We start from the raw sequence: 19,513 nt of genomic DNA, 5'->3' as shown, positions 1-19,513 counted from the left end.
CCGAGTGTCCCGGGCAGATCTAGGTACTGCTGGTCCTGGAAATCGCAGTGGATGGCAGTATCGGTGGATTTATTGAGAATTAATTTATTATTGTTGTTGTTTAAATTTGTTATACAATATGAACTGCATACTGTCCTCCTTAGTTGTATTGTATGTGCAATTATCTTCTCATTTGGTACTTGTAGAACTCTTTGTTTAGTGATAAAACAGTTTTAATCCCGAAACGTACATTTAAAGACTAACTCAATCGATTCCGCAGTGTTTGCATTTTCGGAACCATTAGTTGCGGGTCTTGATCAGCGTTACTGTTCTACAGACAGACTGGGTCAATACCACGTTCGCAGACAGACCTACAGTGATCCGCACGAATACCTTTAAATTCCCAGCTCTTAACAAAATCAAATATATTGTTTAAACTGCGTTTCCGACCTGCTTCGATTTTTACCCCGTCCATAAAAGAAACGCCCCTTAATTATCCCTAAGGGTTTGCTAGTTTATTCCCGCTCCTATACTACGACAAACCCTTGACGCTTTCGTTATTCACCAAATGCTGAAAACCTCCAATTACGTTAACTTGGACCATGCAGTGTCTTGCCTCTTATTTAAAATCTAACTTTAAGCCAATTAGTTCAACGTTGTCTTTTGCTCCCTTGGCAAAACTGGGCCTACCCAAAGCTGCCTTAATAAAGTCAGCAATTAAATTAAATTCCTTTAAATTATTCCTTTAAAGTATTTTGAATTTGTTACGGAAAAAAATGCATGTATTTAAAAGAACAGTTTTAAATGAAAGGATTAAATATTGCTGCGGACGTTAAACTGCTTCTAAACGGTCATAATGATCAGATGCACTTGACATTTGCTGCACTGTTGTCTCCTTACCACCAGATGGTCCAGTAGAAATCTGCTGAGTCTCTTCGGAACCGGGGACTGTGGATGCAGCTGATTCATATTGTGGGGTTCGTTCTCCCCAGTGCAGGTTTCGGCTCCCAGGAATATCGGGTGGTGTCGTTACCCAGTGCTGCATATCTGCGCTAGATGAGTTATTAAATGACCTTCCCGTGTATCCCCCTCCATGAACAGGATCCTCCCTACCTCTATAACCTAAGCCATCAAAGCTCTCGGGCCGGCGTGAAGTCATGGAGTACACAAACGAAGATTGTCAGGGGTAAAGCAGAACAGTAGCTCTAGAGTGGAAGGATTTATTCACTAATCTCAAACTATTGTAAATATGTTGACAAAATTACACATACAGCAAAAAGCGTGCAAACTCTTCCAGCAAAACAAGGAAACAGCACTGTCGAACCGTCCCTAAAACCGGAAGTACTTCCTTTACTCCTCCCCTCTCTCTAAAGCAAAGGGCTCTGGGAATCGTAGTACTAACTTCATACCTGAAAACGACTGCTATGCATTTATTTTAATCGACAGCCTTTCGGGTAAGAAATAACTTCCACCACTGTGTAAGTTGGAAACTATTTATATGAAATGTTCTGACGATTAAAGATAAAGAAACTACCGCGTTGTAATGACTTGTGTTTTAGATTGAATATTTTCTCTGCAGTCATAGCAACACCAAAACAAACGATTTCTGCTCGAAGTATCGGATCTTGTGAAAGAAATTCTAAAGACGCTTCATTTTCACAATTAAAATGAGTTTTTTCCCCTATAGCACTCAATGTTTTTCATTAGAAAGCTTTGGTCAGAAAACAAAATAGGTAAGAGTGTAATTTCGGATGCATTTAAAAAATAAAAACGTTCTCCTTGAGAAGGCAAACCAAAAACTGAAATTCATTCAAAATAAGGTTTTTGGTTTATCTAAAAAGATGGGTAGGGTACGCAGCACATAGCTGTCTAGAAGAATATTATACAGAAACATTACCTCCTGAAAACTCAGATTAATTAGTACTTTAATGATTTGTGTAAACACAATGTTTCTTCTTTTAGAAATAAAACATCTAACCTACTAGCAAAAGAAGATGCCCATCATCAAAATTCCAGTAGTTCACAACTTTGGGATTATATCCCAAACCCATCAAGAAGATCTACAAAGAAGATTGCTTAAAAAGGCTCAAGAACTTGAAGCATCTCAAAATGCTAAGATTAGCCCTAGCAGGTAAGGAAGCATTTAAATTAAAAATGTTCTTATTATTCTGTTTTGTCTACAAAGTCACATCCTTCTTGTCCACAGTTCTTTTAACCACCAACAGCTACCATCCACACTAGGAACCTTTTCCTGTGACAAAGACTGCTTTAAAAATGTAACCTAAATTTTGTCATATAAAACTTGCAAATATGTAGATACTGTAGTATCACAACTTGCAAATATTTTGATACAGTAGTATCAAAATCACCAGAGAACAAGTTAGATACAGAGTGATCTCATCTGCTGCATTTTTTGCAAAAAATACTCTGCCATTTACAACAGTGTTGTAAGAGTAAGAGCATGTGAGAACATTGAAGAGCAAAGATCTCTCTAAGCATTTTCACATTAAACCTCTGCCAACCAAAATGTCACCACACAGGAGTTCATTTTAGGACTCCTATTCCAGAAAAGCAACAGGGGTAAAGATTATCCTTAACTTGACATCACACCTTTGTTCTCAATTACGGACTACTTTATTAAAAAGTCTTCTCCATTCATATACAGGTTTTCAGTTTTTCACACCTCTCCCCTGATCTCTCTTTGTTTGGATATTCCTATTCACCTGCCATGTGCCCATTCTCACCTTCTCCTGCAACTCTACTCTCTCTCCTGTACACCAGAAGAAGGCTCAATACTGTAGCTGAAAAGTCATTTCTACTTTTCAACGTGAAAATTAACCTTTACATGTTCTTTTGCAGCTAATGCACGTTGACGCATCTCCCCATTTGAACAGTCATCAAAATGACAGATATGTGTGTGCTATGAATATATACCGTAATACATATATACAATACAGTCATCACAGTTGACTATACTGCAATCCAACAGAATTCTGATGAGTTCTCAGGACTAAAGTGCTTAAGGACATTGAGTTGAATAAAATAAAGGCATCAGTACCACAATAGTATCATAAATGGTAAAGATCAATAATTTATATTAATAATCGATACTTTAGTGATAAAGATCAATGTAAGACAGGTTGTAAAGGAGGCCCTTTAGCCCATCCAGCACATTTTTTTTTCTAGTAGCAGGTTTGATCCAAAGTCTTATCCAGCTGTTTCTTTAACCAAGCCAAGGTATCAGTCGTGTTGTCTTGTCCTTAACAAAAATGGCAACACAAACACAAATCATCTACCACTACCACTGCAACAGCCAGAGTGCCAGTATTAGGAAGCTCACACTTGTTAATCGCTCTTACCAGGAGTAATGACTCCACGGAGAGAGAGATGTTCCTTATGCAGGAGGAGACCACCCTTTCAGCAGTACTCCTTCAGCCCACCAGGGGTCTCTCTACTCACATGCTCTCTGACTGCTACTGCTGCTTGTTTACATACAGTATGCCTTGGGCACTAGAAGCGTGTGCCATTTTTTATTTTGGAATTATGCATATATTTCTTATGCATCGCTTATCTAGGCTGTGGGCATCATTGTTTTGGGGGGGGTCTTCTGTGTTTAGAAACCCCTTTGAAATAACTGAGGAATTCATCAAGAAATACAACAGTGTGCAGGAACCTGAGGAACAGGAACACTCTGTGGATCAAGCAAGAAAAATACTTAGACGATGCATGGTACAGTACATTCCCTTCTCGCCTGATTTGTATCAATTTGTTATATTTATTTCTGTGTGTATTTGTTGTAGACTTTGTAGCTATAAAATATGACTAAGAGAAGGGTTAACACTGGTTCTGGAGAGTCCTAGTCCTGTAGGTTTTTTTTTAAGGTAACCATTAAAATTATAATTATTGAAGACTTACATTCATTCTGAATTTTAAGGCAGTTAAACAATTAGGTGGTAGGTCAGTTAGGTGGTTTGTTAAATTAAGTTATAAAACAATCATTTTTTGCACAAATCCGAATACCCTTCAATTGTCAAGGAACAGAGTTCCATTAATTAAACAGATTACTTGCTTATTTCTCCAGAGCCAAGGTTGGAGATGCCTTGACTAAGATTTACTCAGCGACTGGGCAGAGATGCTTGTTTCAGTGTTTTTTAGGATAACTTTTGATTTTATTTCCCCGCTATTTTGTAGTCTTATGAGTGTCAGCTTCTTGAAACGTAATGTTTTAAGGCTAAAAGAAAATTAAGTTTTCTCCAAAATTTAGCTCTGTCTTGTCCAGTTGGATTTCACAGTTAAAAGATTATTAATGGAAATTTAAAATAGGAGAGAACAATTTGAACTTTTTTTGCTGGGATTTGTCCCACTTGTTGGACTTATTCCTTATCTCACCGCTCAAAACTCATATGAATATTTCACCTGTTGTCCCAGTTCTGTGACTTAACTCAACATGTATTTATTGGTTTTCTTCAACACAAAGTTATTTAGCAAAGACAGTAGCAAACACCTCTTCCTTGAATGTAGCAAAAAATAGACATAACGTTATTCTGTTTATGCCTACAAAAGCGTAGAGCTGGATTGAATTCTCAAGGCCATGGAGACCATGTTGACTTCCCACTTGCCTGGACAGAGCTTTTGTTACTTGCTCTGTGCCGAGGTCAAATTCAAGATGGTAAGTGGTTAAAATGTGCGAAATTCTTTAAATGTTACTATTTTAAATTTAGAAGTAACAGTCATTTTCTGTTCTATACTCCCCCAATTTTTAATCACTAAATATTAATCAGCTCAGCTTGTTGTTTGAGCTCCCACACAGTACATGCTCTCTTGTCACTCCTGCCTGACAGGGCTCCACAGTGACAACTAACGTTGGGTTATTGTCTTTATTGCCGAAATACCAACCTGATTGCTATTTTTTTTCTATTTTGTCAAAGAATCTTTGGATGTTCTTTTGATTTCATTGGATCAAGCTCCTGTGCATGATGAGCACGTGCCAGTTCTTTTCTACCTTGCAGAGTCTGTTCTCTACTGGCTCTGCACCGACACAGTGCAGAAGCCCTTTCTGTACAGCTCTGAAGTCAAGATGTTAAAGGTAACTTGAGGAACCTGCAGTCGCTGTTGATGGTCTCTTCAGCAATAGAAATTAAGGGAAGGGAGGAGGGGGCTGAAACAGGAAAAAGCAATTTGAGATCAGTCTATTTTTATACATTCTTTATAATTATTTAATTATACCTCTAATTGGATATAAGTGGGATCAGAGTAAACATGATTATTTTAAAATATAATGTCTACGTGAATATTATACTATTCTGTACATAATATAATACAGTATCATAATTCTATAATTAATTAGGTCTTAAGATATCTGCACTGACAATAAAAAGCAAAACACAACCACCAATATTATCAATTTTTAAAGCTTCAAATATTACTTTTAAGAAGATTAAGATTTGCACACCAGGATGGTGAATAAATCAGTACTGGCTATTTTGCTTGTACAGAATCATTCTTGCCTATAGTGTGTATCCTAAATGCTACATAGTGCTATATATGATTTACATAACTACGTGAGGTACGAACACAGTGGTGTATGTCAGTGCACATTACTATTAAATCATATTATTTATTATTTGGATAATAGGTGATGGATATTATTTTCTTATTTTTTCTTTTATATTCTTTCTTTCTTAAAGCTTGGACATCTTATCTTTTTGAGACTATTTCTGTTACATAAATCAAATTGTTTGAATGGATATACAGAAAATAAATTCCGCCTTCTTAATTTCTTAAAAGGTAGGATTTTTTTACATATACGATATGTATATATAATTTGTGAATGTATTAAAAATGTATTTCATTTCCAAGTAATTTATTTTTGCCTTAATTGTTGACAAACTGATAAGTACTCTCAGAAATAGAAAACATACCCATAACCTGGATTAATTTTGACATTTTATTTTTCATTCATAATGCATTATTCTGTAATGTTATACTATACTTCTGTTATTGAGAAAAAATGTAATTAATATTACATTTCCAATGAAATGTCAGCCTTTGTGTTTGAGGTCCTCTTGGTGAGATGAGGTCAGTTGAAGAAGTCACAATTTCAGTACTGCATACAAAATGTCTACATGAGTTCTCGCTCAAGCGCTGTTCTGGTTTGAAAAGCAGGAATCTGACGATCGATGTCACTCCCGAGATGCTTGATTGGATTTCAGTCTTGATTTGGCAAAGAAAAGCAGAAATATCCTATTGAATCTACTTCCATAATATGTGTTGGGCAGTCTGTTGATTTTGAGGTTGGATGTCTGGGTTCAGGTGAAACGATCATGAGTACGTGTCGTAACACTTTGTCATCCACCTCATGGCAAGTTATTTGTCATCCTAGTTGCTCACCATTGTATTTTTAGATCTTAAACAGTTGTTCCACACATATTGAAAAGTCTCGAAAAGTGGAGGAGGGTGTCCTAGGGTTTCATTCCTCTCAGATTTTGACAGTCATGCTAATACAGTGACAGAATTAAGCATTTAACTGTTTTCACATCTTATACATCTCCAATCCAAGGGCAAAAATTGAATGTAATTCTGAACTTCTCAGCCCATTGACAAGGTTTAGAAATTCTATGTGCAGCATATTAAGTTCTATCAGTTAATCTGTGACTATAATGGACTGGTGTCTTGTCCTGGGTAAAGTCCTGTCCCATGCCCTATGTTGCTATAGCCCCTGCTAGTAATAAATGATAATGGAAGGAAGTGATTGATGATTTCTGGAAATGTTCTGTCCCAGTTCTTCACACCTACTCTCTGTGCTGTTTGTTACAAAGTGTCATGAGTGCATTGTTATCTGTTTTAATCAGTTTGGTCTCAATGTGTCCTATTGTCAGAGTGTATTTGTTTCCACATTCTTCTTTTTCACTCTGTTCTCAGTCTCATCTCACAACATTTTAATGGAAAATGCTAGACACTTTTTAATGAAACCAAGCTGCTTGATGTGATCAGTTACAAGAAATGTGTACTGTTCAGAGTTAAGGACTGAGCATATACCAGCTTGTCATCCAGGCAGTTCAGGTGGAGTCATGCAAGTGTTAAGAGCTAGGATGACATCTCTCCACTTCTCAGCTTCTCAGCAGCTTGAACACCAGCTTGGTAGGTCTTACAGAAGTCAGCATCCATTACAAGGCACTGCTGTATAGGGTTGGACAAGTGATAGATCATTTTTAGGAATTTAGTCTCCGTTACCATACGTGCTGGACAGGGCAGAAACCTTTGTGTAGTTCAGGAGGAACCATGGTAGTCCAGCACCAGAGGTCTTTCTCTTTTGCATTCCATGAACCCAGAAAACTTCTGAGGCCCCTAGAAAGAAGACAGGGTATCAAAGTAGGAACAGACCAGGTACAAGTCTTAAGTAGCTCTTTTCCCACCAGGGGATCTGGTTACTGCATCACAGTTGGAGTCTCTGGCTACAAGGCAATCTTTGGTGAGCTCTGAGTCATCCATGGAGGGTCAGTCACTACTTTGTTGTGTCTGTTGGGAATTGATGATAATTTAGTGTGTTGACCTCCATGAGGAGCTGCTGTGGAGAGGCATGGGGAGTGTGTCCAGGCACCAAGTTAGAGTTGTAGCATGAGATGCATAGGGGTGCTGAATCACAGACAATGTACTGTCTCACTTGGGGCAAACAGAGAGAGTGTACAGTGGTTCTACTGTAGATACTAAGGAACTTTCTGTAGTACAAGAAATACCTATGTTTGCCGAAGCACTGAGCATGTAACAAATATGCCAAGGTCTGGCAACTGGGTGGCAAGTATCTCAACGAGGCACAAAATATCTCAAGAAGGCATTGATGTCACAAGTAACAGATTGAAACACTATGGTGCATAGATATAGTGGGCAGTAGAGCACTGATCATACAGTAGGTGCAAGCTTAAGTAATGTGGAAAAATGCTGGAGCAGCACTGCTATGACTCTTAAGGGCAGTGTGGGGTTAAGAGATATTGCATCCACTGTCTAGGCTGGCAGATTTGAAAAAATAATCACCAGAAACCTTAATGTGTTTCATCCCATACTTTTCAAGGGCTGTTTTTTTTTTTTGTATTGAAGGGAAACAGTATGATTCGTCTATAGGAAGGCACATTATTAGCTAAAATCACACTTATGGTTCTGTATTGGATGACCTGTTAAATTGCGTGTCTGCCAGATGATATGTGGTTGTAATTTGTAGATATCCTATGTAAAATTAAAAATAAAGTAATGCAATTCTTACACATGATAACCGTATAATTATATATATATTATATTGAGATATAAAAAGTCAATAATACAGCATACTATATTTGTTTTCTTTAAAGTTCATGTGTTTTTCCGAATAACTTAATTACTGACTGTAGATATATCCACAAATATTTTAACAATGTCATGGAAAATTAACTGTAGTTCATAATGCTTTTGAATGTTTTTTAAGTTCTCAGGGCTGAACTGCAAGTTTTGACCACAAGAGGTCATTGCTTCCTTTTGTTTCCAAACTAAAGAGAAATAATTGATTTCACCAGGAATATTTGTTATTTTCTCCATAGGTGGCATTTCATAATTTCTTTCCATTTGCATTGCATTGCAAGCATTGCATGCATAGAAAAGTTTAAAAATACTGCATTCCTTTTAACAGACTCTAACTTATTTTTACCTCAGACCTTTGAAGCAATTGGGTTGTAAAAGGTCTTAAATGCACTGGGACACAAAATCCCACAAGGCTTTTTCTGTAAAATGTATAAATTGGGTAAACGTTTACATGCATCTTAATTAGAATCATTTTATTTTTTTCCTCTTATTTCTAAGCAAGGTGGACTTGATGCAATAATAAAGAAAGAATCAAGCAGATATGAAATGCAGATATAAGCTACGCTTACCTGCTGTCATTGGATATCATATACACATAATTTTCTTGTTCAGTGTATCAGAGCACAGAAGTTAATGACTTTCTCTGTAGGTGGCCTGTCATTAGTGCTTTCCAATTTCATAACACTCCACATGATGTGATAAAATGTTTCTTTCAGGCTGAGGTGAATCATTGAAGAGCACTTCAGTAGAATACAGTAACTTTAGTAAATACTTGCACAATTATGTTTCTTGCTTCTTATTAACTTTGGAGCCAGTTTTTGCTTAGACATACAGTATAAATAATTGCATAGATGTGTGATAAAAGCTAATTGATCGCCAACAGTGGTGTCTGTTTGCTTTGCTCTAATTCATTTTTAAGTCATAAAAAACATCTTTATTATTTCCAGTGAAACTAAAATCTAGGGGAATGCTGGGTTTTGTTTGCCTGTCTCCAGATATTATTGAAGGAGAAATACAAACATTTTACTAACAATAAAGAGATAATTTAGAGCTCATATTGCAAAGGTTATTAAATTTCACCAAGTAATGTCTTAAAATTGAACAATGACAACAACCACTCACAATTAAATTTAGTGAAATTAAACAATGGGGTAAGGAAAAAGCCTTTGAGTGAAAATCAGAAATACATTACAGATAACTGTTTCTGAACACTTTGCTTCCTTTCTCTTTTTAGCTCTTACCCAATGTGAGCCCTGCTATAAACCTTTTCCAAATGTTCTCTTTGCTGTTCACTTCATATTACAGACGGGAGAAATTATGTGTGAATGTGATATTTTCATGAAGAAGCATTCAATTGATTCAGTACAGGTAGGTGTGCAATTTCTTTATGTTAATTTTAACAAAACTATTTTTGAACTGTAATCTTCTTTCAGGGAACCTTAGACATGGTAGGTTGCAATAAATTGAGCTAGCCACTTACTAGCTTTGAGGATCTGCATTAATACATTGTTTACAGATATTCTGGTCGTTAGATCAGCACAAGGGAAACACGAATAGGTCCAGATTAATACAGGTGGAACTACTTACAGATGCCATGCAGGTAACTCACATTGTGTGTTTCCCTCTAAATTATACAATTTGATCAGGGGAAGAGTACAAGACGTCTCTGATCTCTTTGTTTGCCTAGTCTTTTTCCAGCAGAGGGAGCTCTGTTGGAGGTGCCTGTGTTCTCCATCTCAGCATAGGAGGAAGTTGAGGACTAGACAAAGTGTAAATGTGGCATTGATGGCACCTACGGGATTAATAAAGTATTATCTATCTATCTATTCCTTCAGACATTTTATTTACCCTAATTCGGTCCAGTTCTGCTTGTAATAATATTAATATTAAAAGACGTTCGTTTCAGAGGGATGTTAATATTACCATTATACCCATTTATTGAAAAGAGAAAGGTATTGTCCTGTTTTTTTTATTTGTTCTGACACCAAGCTATATAAGGTGCTATCATGTTGTTGGTGGGTAGGGTCTATGTGGTCAAAGTAGTATTCTACAATCTGACATGTTCACAGCCTGCTCCATATCATACTATAGATGCTACTTCCCTTGTCCTGTTCTTTAAGTGGATGCATTTTTAAGAACATTTTTGACTTGATGAATGGGAATGTCTATGGCTGGTGTTAGATGGAATGGATTTGGGATCAGGAAATATTACTGTATATGCCAGCCCTTTAGCAATGATATTAACAGTTATCAGTTGTGTTTCATAGCTTTTAATTTCCAAGGGCACTTATCATGGCCACCCACTTTAACTGCTTTAATTGGTCCCATCATTAGAACCACTTATGTCAGGAGTTTCTGAGCTTTCTACACCATGATTCACCTGCAAATCCAAACAATATTTTGTCATCCATTGTCAATATATCCTCTTGTGAACTTCCAGAAACATTAGAAATTTGGACTTGGAATTAAAAGTTTGGAATTTAACTCATAATATTAAATGCCATAGAAGTAACCATGTCACATATCAAACATGTTTGTAAGCGAAATATACTGAGACATTAGAATCAGAAAACATGTCAAGTATTGGAACCAACTAAACACTATACATTAAGTATATGCAATCAGTTTGGGGCTTATTTAGTTTGCTATTTGAAAGCATTAATATTTAATCAAAAAGTGCATTTCAATGCTTTGACTTGACACATTGACACAGTGGTCGACAGACACATTTGTCAGACTTAAAACTTTTTGATTGGTATTGATCTGCTTCATCATGGAATAACAAATGCTGGCACTCAGCACCCATTTCTTCACTCAAAGAATGAAAAAAAAAGTAAGCTCGCAGCCATGATCTTTACTGTGTTTACTGATTTGCAATCTTTAATACCTCATTCCTGTAGTTTTTGTTGCACGTGCTTACGTGCGAATACCTTTCAATGCCAAAGGCAGTGGGTCATCATGGCAGTCCTCATTACTTCCTTAACTTGAAAAAATGGTTACTGGTTGTTCTTTCCTTGAGCTGTTTGCAAAATTAAAAATGTTCATTGATCCTGCTTTGCTACGTGTGCTGCACAAAGGCCAGGAGCAAGACACATTAAGCAATGTCTACTTTCTTCAGCTTGCAACACAAACATGTGAATCTCGCAAAGCTCTTCTGTGAGGTAATACATCTTTGTACTGAATACTTTCATAGTTAGACTGATCTTTTTGTGCAGCTTCCTACTATCTGTTCTATAATGTCCACATGACGTATAGGCAAATAATACCAGATCCTCATCTGGTAAGTGTGGCTTTTTTAGCAATTCGCAGTGATGTCGCATAAAATCTGAAGCTTTCAAATCTTTTTCTGAAGCTGTTGCACTGTTCTTTAATGTATTTTCTTGGCAAAGGTACTCTAATCCTGACAAGAAATCTTATCCTTTTATTTCCATTCTTTCCATTTCAGAGTGTTGAGTAATTTAGTCCCATTTTAATTTAGAAGGCTTCATGCCTGGCATTTCACATATGTAGAAACAGTTTTTTCCATCTCTCACAGAGTTAAACCAAACTGTTATTCAGTGCTGTTATTTCCCTGAAACAGGTTTGCTTTTCTGTTCAAGCTATGGCAATGAACCCGAACTTTGTATGCTTGTTCAGTATAACTCTAAAAACTGTCAATTCTAGATGGGACAATGGTTAGCATTGCTGGTTTGTGGAGCTTGGCCCTGAGTCTAGTTTTGGACCTGGGGTGCTACCTGCATGGAGTTTGTATGTTCTGTGTTCACATCGGTTTTCTCCAGGTGCTCCAGTTTCCTCCCACAGTCCAAAAACATACCGGTAGTTTGATCGGCCATTGGGAAAACTGGCCCTGGTGTGAGTGTGTGGATGACTGTGTTTGTATCTGTCTTCCTTGCGCTGGACTCACATTCCTTTGAGGGCATATTCTACCATGAGCCTTTTGCTTGACAGAATAGGCTCCAGCTCCCTTGTGACCTGAAATGAAAGAAGTGTTTAGAAAATAGACATATTTAAGGATGGTTATCAAATCTATTTAAACTTTTTTGTCATAGTTTATTTTTATCATTTAGTTTGTAGGAAAATTGGTCAAAACTGACTTAGCTGTGAGGAAGGAACCTGCATGCACCGGGTTGCCCTTTAGGTTTATATAGGATAATTGTTTGGGAGGAGGTATTGGTTTATTATTATCATTATTATTTTTTACATACAGTATTATCAGTCCTGCATGATTAATATTTAAGCACTTTTGCTTTAACGTACATTTTCATTTACCAGCAGCCATATCACTCTGCAACTCACAACTGGCAACCCACTGAAGCTAAGCAGGTTTGAGCCTGGTCAGTAACTGGATGAGAGACCTCCTGGGAAAAGTTCCACATTCAGTAATATATAAAATAGAAAATGATTTAGGGAATTATCTGAAAAATTGATGTTTTGGGGTACAGAAAGTTTCAATTAATGCCACACTGTCTCAGTATAAGTAAAATCAATCCTACTTTGTTTTGCAGTATATTAATAAAAACAAATTATATCTTAGTATGGAGCATTTATTTATTTCCAAAGGCACATAGGCACTGAAAGATTGAAAGATGTGTCTGAGTAGATTGCATAAGGAATAAATTGATACCCTCACCAGTTATATCAAGCATTGCATGTGTAACAGACCTAAGACACAGGTCAGATGTGATTAAATTAAACAGAATAGCTTGCTTACACTAATCCTTCAAGAACTGTGTAGATGTTATGTTAAAATGGATTGCCGAATTTTAGATTTTAGATTTGAATCAGAATGTTTTTTCACAGGTGTGCTTGGGATTAATCTAATATGGCCAGCAGCCACATCACTCAGCATCTCACGCCCTGGGATTTTTAATGACCACAGAGAGTCAGGACCTCGGTTTTACGTCTCCTCCAAAGGACGGCGCCTGTTTACAGTATAGTGTCCCCATCACTATACTGGGGCATTAGGACCCACGTGGACCACAGGGTGAGCGCCCCCTGCTGGCCCCACTAACACCTCTTCCAGCAGCAACCTTAGTTTTTCCCAGGAGGTCTCTCATCCAGGTACTGACCAGGCTCACACCTGCTTAGCTTCAGTGGGTTGCCAGTTGTGAGTTGCAGGGTGATATGGCTGCTAGCGTACCTTTTTACACACCTTTTCAGAATGTCCAGATGTGATTGTGTTCTAGACAGGTTTCTTTTTTTTCCACTGTTCCTGGCAAGAGGATTCTTTGGTCAGCTCATGCTTTTGGTCAAAGTTCAAAGTTGGCTCTCACAACAGCAGGCACCAGACCTGTCCTGGTTTGATTGCAGTAGAATGGAGTTGGTACTTTGGGAGTTGGTAAACTTGTCTAGGCTAGGCTAGCGTCCCTGCGAGCACTGGACCCTAGCCTATCTTGATGTTATTTTAATATGGATCTCCTCACGGTTTGGATTTGTGTTGCTGGGGATGGAATACTGGAGGTTTAGGTTACTTATACCTAAGTAGTTAAACCTTTATTGAATGGTACTTTTATTGGATCTGTTTGCTTTTATTGTAGATTTTCTTTCTTGGGAACTCAGAGGGTGTAAATGAGGGGTCAGGAGGTGTTAAAATGTATTGTTATTTTGGTTATGTTTTTGAGAAATTAGTTCACAAAAAAACAATATCCATAATGACTATACACCCTATAATCTTTTAATTCTTTAATTTATTTGGCCTCTTCTCAATCTCATATGTTAAATTTAAAAGCACCAAAAACTACAAATAAAATTACAAATTATTAAACTAATGCTTGACAATATCTGTGCAAATATTAGCATGAAATGTGAAAAACTCATTACACAAAACATTAAATGTCCTCCACTAAATGTAAAATGCTTTTATAAACATTTTTTATATTGAAAATACTGGAACGTACTGTAGAAACACAGAAAATAGTTTGTTAATAATTGAAATAGTTCATCATGAAAATGTGCCTTGAAAGATAGATTGAGTCACAAAATTAAATTAAAAATATATAACTTTTAAAAAATAAATCCTCAAAGTGCTATAGACAGTTTCCAATGCTCCAGCTTACTTTTTAAGTGTAAGAACTAGGATTGTTTTACACAAGAACTTGATGTTAGTTTAATTAAGCCTGTCCATTTAATGAAATAAATTAATTATGGAATTTTGTCAAAAGCAGTATTACACAGCACACTATTTGGACTCTATTGTTCTTTTATTTATCTGGAGCAAGCATTAACAATATGTCCATGACAGTTCTCTGTTTGTAAACATTGTTGTTTCCTTGTTGATGAACAGATCTCAAAGAACATTATACCCTATCTCAATGCTTTAGTATTAAAGGGACTGTAGCAACTATTTTTGGCTGTTTCCAGCTGTTTGGAAACAGCAAGGCGAATGAATACTTAGAAAAGGATATCTCAATACTATTTCATCATACTACCAGTACATACAGTGGGCATAAATTGTATACTATTGTATACCATTGTATGGTGAAGCCAAAACATATATTAGGAATAAAAAGGAACAACCAAGAGATGAATGCCTGTACCAAATGTTATATCATTTAAACAGATTCCTGTCCTGTTGTGAATCCCACAGAATATATCTGGGAAGAGCTTAAATAGTGAGTTTTGATACTGTGTTTTGGCAGGAAATGTATAGGGTCCCCTAGCTGTGTAGAAAGATAAGGTCTTAGAGTATCCTTCAGTTCTAAAGAAACCTTTAATGGGCCTACATTGACTAAAGTGTCTTTATTCTTATCTGTTGTTCCAGTGCTTTTGGTAATAAAGTGTATATTAATTAAATGTTTTTTTTATCCAAAATACACTGCAAACCTGCCCTTTGACATTATATGAAATGATTGGTATTTTGTGTTAAATGAGTAAATCCATTTAGCCCTCTACAGGTTCTCCCAGTCAATGTCTTGGTGAAGTTGACCAGAAAGATGATGGCGTTAATCAAGTGCTGTGGCATTGCCTGGTCAGCTGGTATTGTGTGCAAAACAATATAAAGCAGCTCAAAGACGTTTTGCAGCATCTAGTCCTCCTGCAAGAGGAGCTTCAGCAGAAAAACTGGTATGCAAGACATAACTGTTTCTACAGACAATGAATGGGTAGTGATCTTTTTAAGTATGTTCAATTCTAAGCATTACATTTTGCAATATAGTTGCAATATATTTGAGATTACACTTTTTTTTTCTGTTTTAATTTTGAGTTCACAAAATTAGAGGCAACAGAATTTTCTAGTTAGAATTGCCCCTATTTGGGACCACCAGTTCTCAATTAACTTATCTTAGTTTTGTAAGAATTGCACTATGAAGGAGGGATAAAAACCTTCCTGTTATATCATCCTTCAGTTCTGGCACTGATTCTCACAGCATCCTGACTGAGAACACCACAGAGTACCACTATGCCACAGGGGGTATAGTTGTTAGTTACGACAGCCTTCAACACTGAGTGATTTTCAACAGGTACTCTTTACTCATTATGATATTATCTTCATCTTTTCCTATCACGTTCATTCCTAACAGCAAATTATTTACAGCAAATGTACAGTTTATTATAGATATCTATGGATTATTTGAAATTATTTAATTTGATCAAATACTCAGATTTTTAAGATCTGCATATTTTCTTATAGATTCATGTTAAAATAGGAGCTCTGTCAATAGTAATCATGTTTGAATTATTCCACTCCCTCATTGTATCAGTCTTCCTTTATTCTTTCTATCCATATCTAGCCATCAGTTATTCACTACAAAGATTAAGACTCATCATTTCGGATCTTCCTGTTGGTTAGATTTATGGTGTATCTGAAGTTATTTTTCAATTCTAGGCACATAATATTTATACACAGGATAAGTGGCATAGTATACTGTATCTTGTAAATACTCAGAATTACATTATTATTTAAACCATAAATACTTTGGATCACAATCAGAACAACTTAGAAGTTTTGAACCTTCAGGTATTATCTATTAAAGCAGGTTTTGAACATTAATATTTGGTGCACAATGATCTACTCCTGATAAATGTTCTGTATATTCATTACCTCTTCAAGAATTAATTGCGCTGTCTAGTTCCTTTTCTGTGGGCATGGAGCCAAACGTTATTAACGTTGCTCTAGTTTTTGTACATAATAGCTTGATATTGATGAATGGTCTATATATTTTTATGTCTTTATCTTTAATATGATCTATTAAAATTAAACTTTACTCTTGGTCATAAAACTGTGAAAACTGTCAAAACTAACTTTGTTGTCCTTGTATATATAATAGAAGCCATAAATTGACAGTAGAGGTAAAATCATGAATTCATGTAAAATGATTTATTTTAAAGACAAGGATATGGAATGTATAGTATTGATTGATTACCTACAAAATACAAAACATTTAACTCAATTTGCATTACTGTTATTTGTTCCATCATAAACAGATCTCCACCAATTTGCAAACATTTGTTATTCTAACAATAAGGTTTTAAGTATAGTATATAAATATAATATGTTCAAGTGGGTAGCTGCGTCAGCATGCGTAGGCTGCAAAGGAACAAGTGATAGGTTTATTCCATGCTGAAAAGAGAAGAAAGGAGACACAACGTTTTGGCTGTGGAGCCTTTCTTCTCTTTTCAGCATGGAATAAACCTATCACTTGTTCCTAAATATAATATGTTTAAAACGTATGAGACTTTACATATGCAAGTTATTCAAATGATAAGCTTTTAAATGTATTCTTTTTTATTTTTATGAATGTCCCAGGCATTTCAAGGCATTTCCACATCATATCAAAAATTTTATATTCTCTGTGTATTGTGTGCACAAGACATGCACGCATTAGGTCACTGTTGTAGTTACCTTCATTTATAGCCCTGTTCAAAGTTCCATAGAGTGCTATAATGTAAAGTGTGCAATAATTATGACATTTACAAAGTAAATAGCTATAGATAGATAAACACCTTTGTAAATATGCTGTATCTCTGAGCAATTCACTGTCTCTCCATATGGTGATTTATCTACAAAAAGACCCAATAGGTCTTTTAGTTTTAAGAATGGAACAAAAATATAAAGTAAGTGCCTAAAGAATGAAACCATTTCATATCCTTCTTGTAAAACATATATTTATGTGTTCAAATAAAATGAGTCTTTGTTTATATCACAGTAAAACATTACCCTCTATTTGTCAGCTTTGTCTTGAAATCAATTTATGTTGTTATGTGCCTGATATTTTTATTGTTACGACTTAATAAGATTGTAAATTTCAGTGTGAATAAACTGGCAAACTGATGTTTGCATTTCTTGTAAGAAATCATGCACAGGTTTCAGGTTTCTCTCCTTGTATATGTTGACAGGGTAGATTCTGGGCTGGGCCTGGTGGTCCTGGGTGAGGCTGGTAAGTCAAGCCTGCTGTGCTTACAAGCTTTACTGGACCTTGCTGTAGATTGTGGGCAGGATGGAGACACTCAACAAAAGAAGGTAAAATTAATTAGCGTCAAGTGTTCACTCATCCAGTTTCTGCTGTGTTGTAATTGTGTTCTTTTATCAGACATAAATAAAAGAGACAGTGTAATCTTGGTATTTCATAGTAACAGCATAAGAAAGGGTATATTAAATCTATTACACTTGTCCAGATGCTAGAAGTGTATTGTTCCCATTATTACCATGCCCTATGATTTATTATTATTATTACACGCCCTACACACCCTATTATTTCTGCATTTCATTTTAAATCTGTAACTTGTTACTTGTAACTTTTGTGGTGTATGTTAATTTTATATTTAAATTTATGAATCCTAAATCCTTCTTTATAGGGAGCAGTATCATCAGCTGGCTTGTCTGCCTGGCCATGGCAATTGAAACACATCTACGTCAATGCGTTAGCCGATATCTGTCTGCATGGCAGCCATGCAGAGATACAGAAGACTGCTCTGGTTAGGAAACGGCAGCCTAAAGGGCAAAATGAAGGAGCATTGTTGTCAATTTTAGAATATGGCACTCTGTCTGATGGTATATGTAAGTATTTTAAGAAAAGATTATTATAAAGCTATATAAAAACATCTTTACACTAAAACTGCTTTTACAGGTGTATAAGAGAATCGGTCAGAAGAAGGCTTTGATAGAGATCTTTGGTCAAAACACCAAATGTGATTTCCACACAGTAGTGGAAGATTTTCAATTTCTCAAGAAAAGATCATTATAAAATATTAATAAATCAGGTTGTTGAACAGCACATTAACATGAGAAAGGTCATGTAGTGAATAGACTTGTAGTGTAGTTTGATCTTCTCATCTTCTCTACCATTCTTAAGCTTTTAAAATGCTTTTTCCATCAGTCTTTTCTGTTTTCCTAATATCACTTTCAAAGAACTGAGGAGGATATTTTAAACTATGCAGTTGGGTTTTAAGAAATTTCTTTTCATTTTACATTAGAAATACAATTAATCGATTCCACAAATACAGTTTATACTCCATAGACAAATTTAGTTAAAATTCCATTCCAGATTCTCACAAAATTAAAAGTTTCATATGTATTTCAAACATATGTTAATACATATGTGTATTTTTCTAAAGCAGTTAGAAAAATATAGTTTTCTAAACCATTGCGCATACCTTTAGAATATTATGATTTTCATTTTTATATTTAGATTTGCTAATTTTTTATCTGTTTATATCTTCTTTCCCTTCCCAATTTGAATTCAGCAGTGTATTGCTACCCTTGCTGCTACAACCCTCATGCTAACACAAAGGGAAAGACCATGCATTCTTTCCTTTAAAATGCACACTGTCAGAGCCATTGGCCATTTTTCACACTGAAATCCCCACAGAACCTGCAGTAGCATTAGCTTTGACTAGAGGAGTATGTGTGTCATTGAAAATACTATAATCTCACAGGGCCATGGGGAAACACCAATTTCTGGTAATGCCAAGGCCATCTAAAGTCCGTTTAACCTGGTACCACTCAGATGGCTCTGCACTAAGGCTGTAGAAGTCCTGCTAAATGACAGGCCAATGGCAGCTGACCAGATTGCTGATTCTGGAATCTGATTGAAACTGCACTCTTAAAGCTGTACCTTGGTTTAATCATTCTTATGATAAAAAAAACCTACTCTAAGTACTCTACTCTAAATATTCTATTATACAGCATTTTTTGTGTTTCAAAATGTAATCTTTTCCTGTTTTATTCTGCTCTTTACCTTTCCCAGGCCTTTCCCTTGAGATCTTGGCA

At 36.0% G+C, this 19,513-nt stretch overlaps 2 protein-coding genes across 6 annotated transcripts in view; one reads left to right on the top strand and one right to left on the bottom strand.

Moving 5' to 3' along the window:
• slc25a46 (solute carrier family 25 member 46) overlaps positions 1-1,300 on the bottom strand; it is a 38,785-nt gene extending 37,485 nt beyond the window's left edge. The window contains exon 1 of the mRNA XM_088629357.1: positions 880-1,300. Within this exon, the coding sequence (XP_088485483.1) occupies positions 880-1,138 (259 nt within the window). The 5' untranslated portion in view covers positions 1,139-1,300. The remainder of the gene's footprint in view (positions 1-879) is intronic.
• Positions 1,301-1,347: 47 nt separating this feature from the next.
• Positions 1,348-19,513, top strand: part of tmem232 (transmembrane protein 232) — a 39,547-nt gene continuing 21,381 nt past the window's right edge. For 2 of the 5 annotated variants that reach the window (XM_088629355.1, XM_088629352.1), the window contains exons 1-10: positions 1,556-1,712; positions 1,942-2,110; positions 3,597-3,708; positions 4,543-4,648; positions 4,908-5,065; positions 5,667-5,766; positions 9,542-9,675; positions 15,191-15,369; positions 17,641-17,764; positions 18,100-18,301. In XM_088629355.1, the coding sequence (XP_088485481.1) occupies positions 1,974-2,110; positions 3,597-3,708; positions 4,543-4,648; positions 4,908-5,065; positions 5,667-5,766; positions 9,542-9,675; positions 15,191-15,369; positions 17,641-17,764; positions 18,100-18,301 (1,252 nt within the window). In that variant the 5' untranslated portion in view covers positions 1,556-1,712; positions 1,942-1,973. Of the gene's footprint in view, positions 1,458-1,555; positions 1,713-1,941; positions 2,111-3,590; positions 3,709-4,542; positions 4,649-4,907; positions 5,066-5,666; positions 5,767-9,541; positions 9,676-15,190; positions 15,370-17,640; positions 17,765-18,099; positions 18,302-19,513 lie in introns of those variants that run through there. The other 3 variants (XM_088629353.1, XM_088629354.1, XM_088629356.1) reach the window with 3 other exon arrangements.

The sequence above is a fragment of the Lepisosteus platostomus genome, chromosome 4 (assembly GCF_059453375.1).
Source record: "Lepisosteus platostomus isolate fLepPlt1 chromosome 4, fLepPlt1.hap1, whole genome shotgun sequence".
Classification (NCBI taxonomy): Eukaryota; Metazoa; Chordata; class Actinopteri; order Semionotiformes; family Lepisosteidae; genus Lepisosteus; species Lepisosteus platostomus.
The sequence above is the reverse complement of the archived record's forward strand: the minus strand, read 5'-3'. Positions and strand labels throughout refer to the sequence as shown.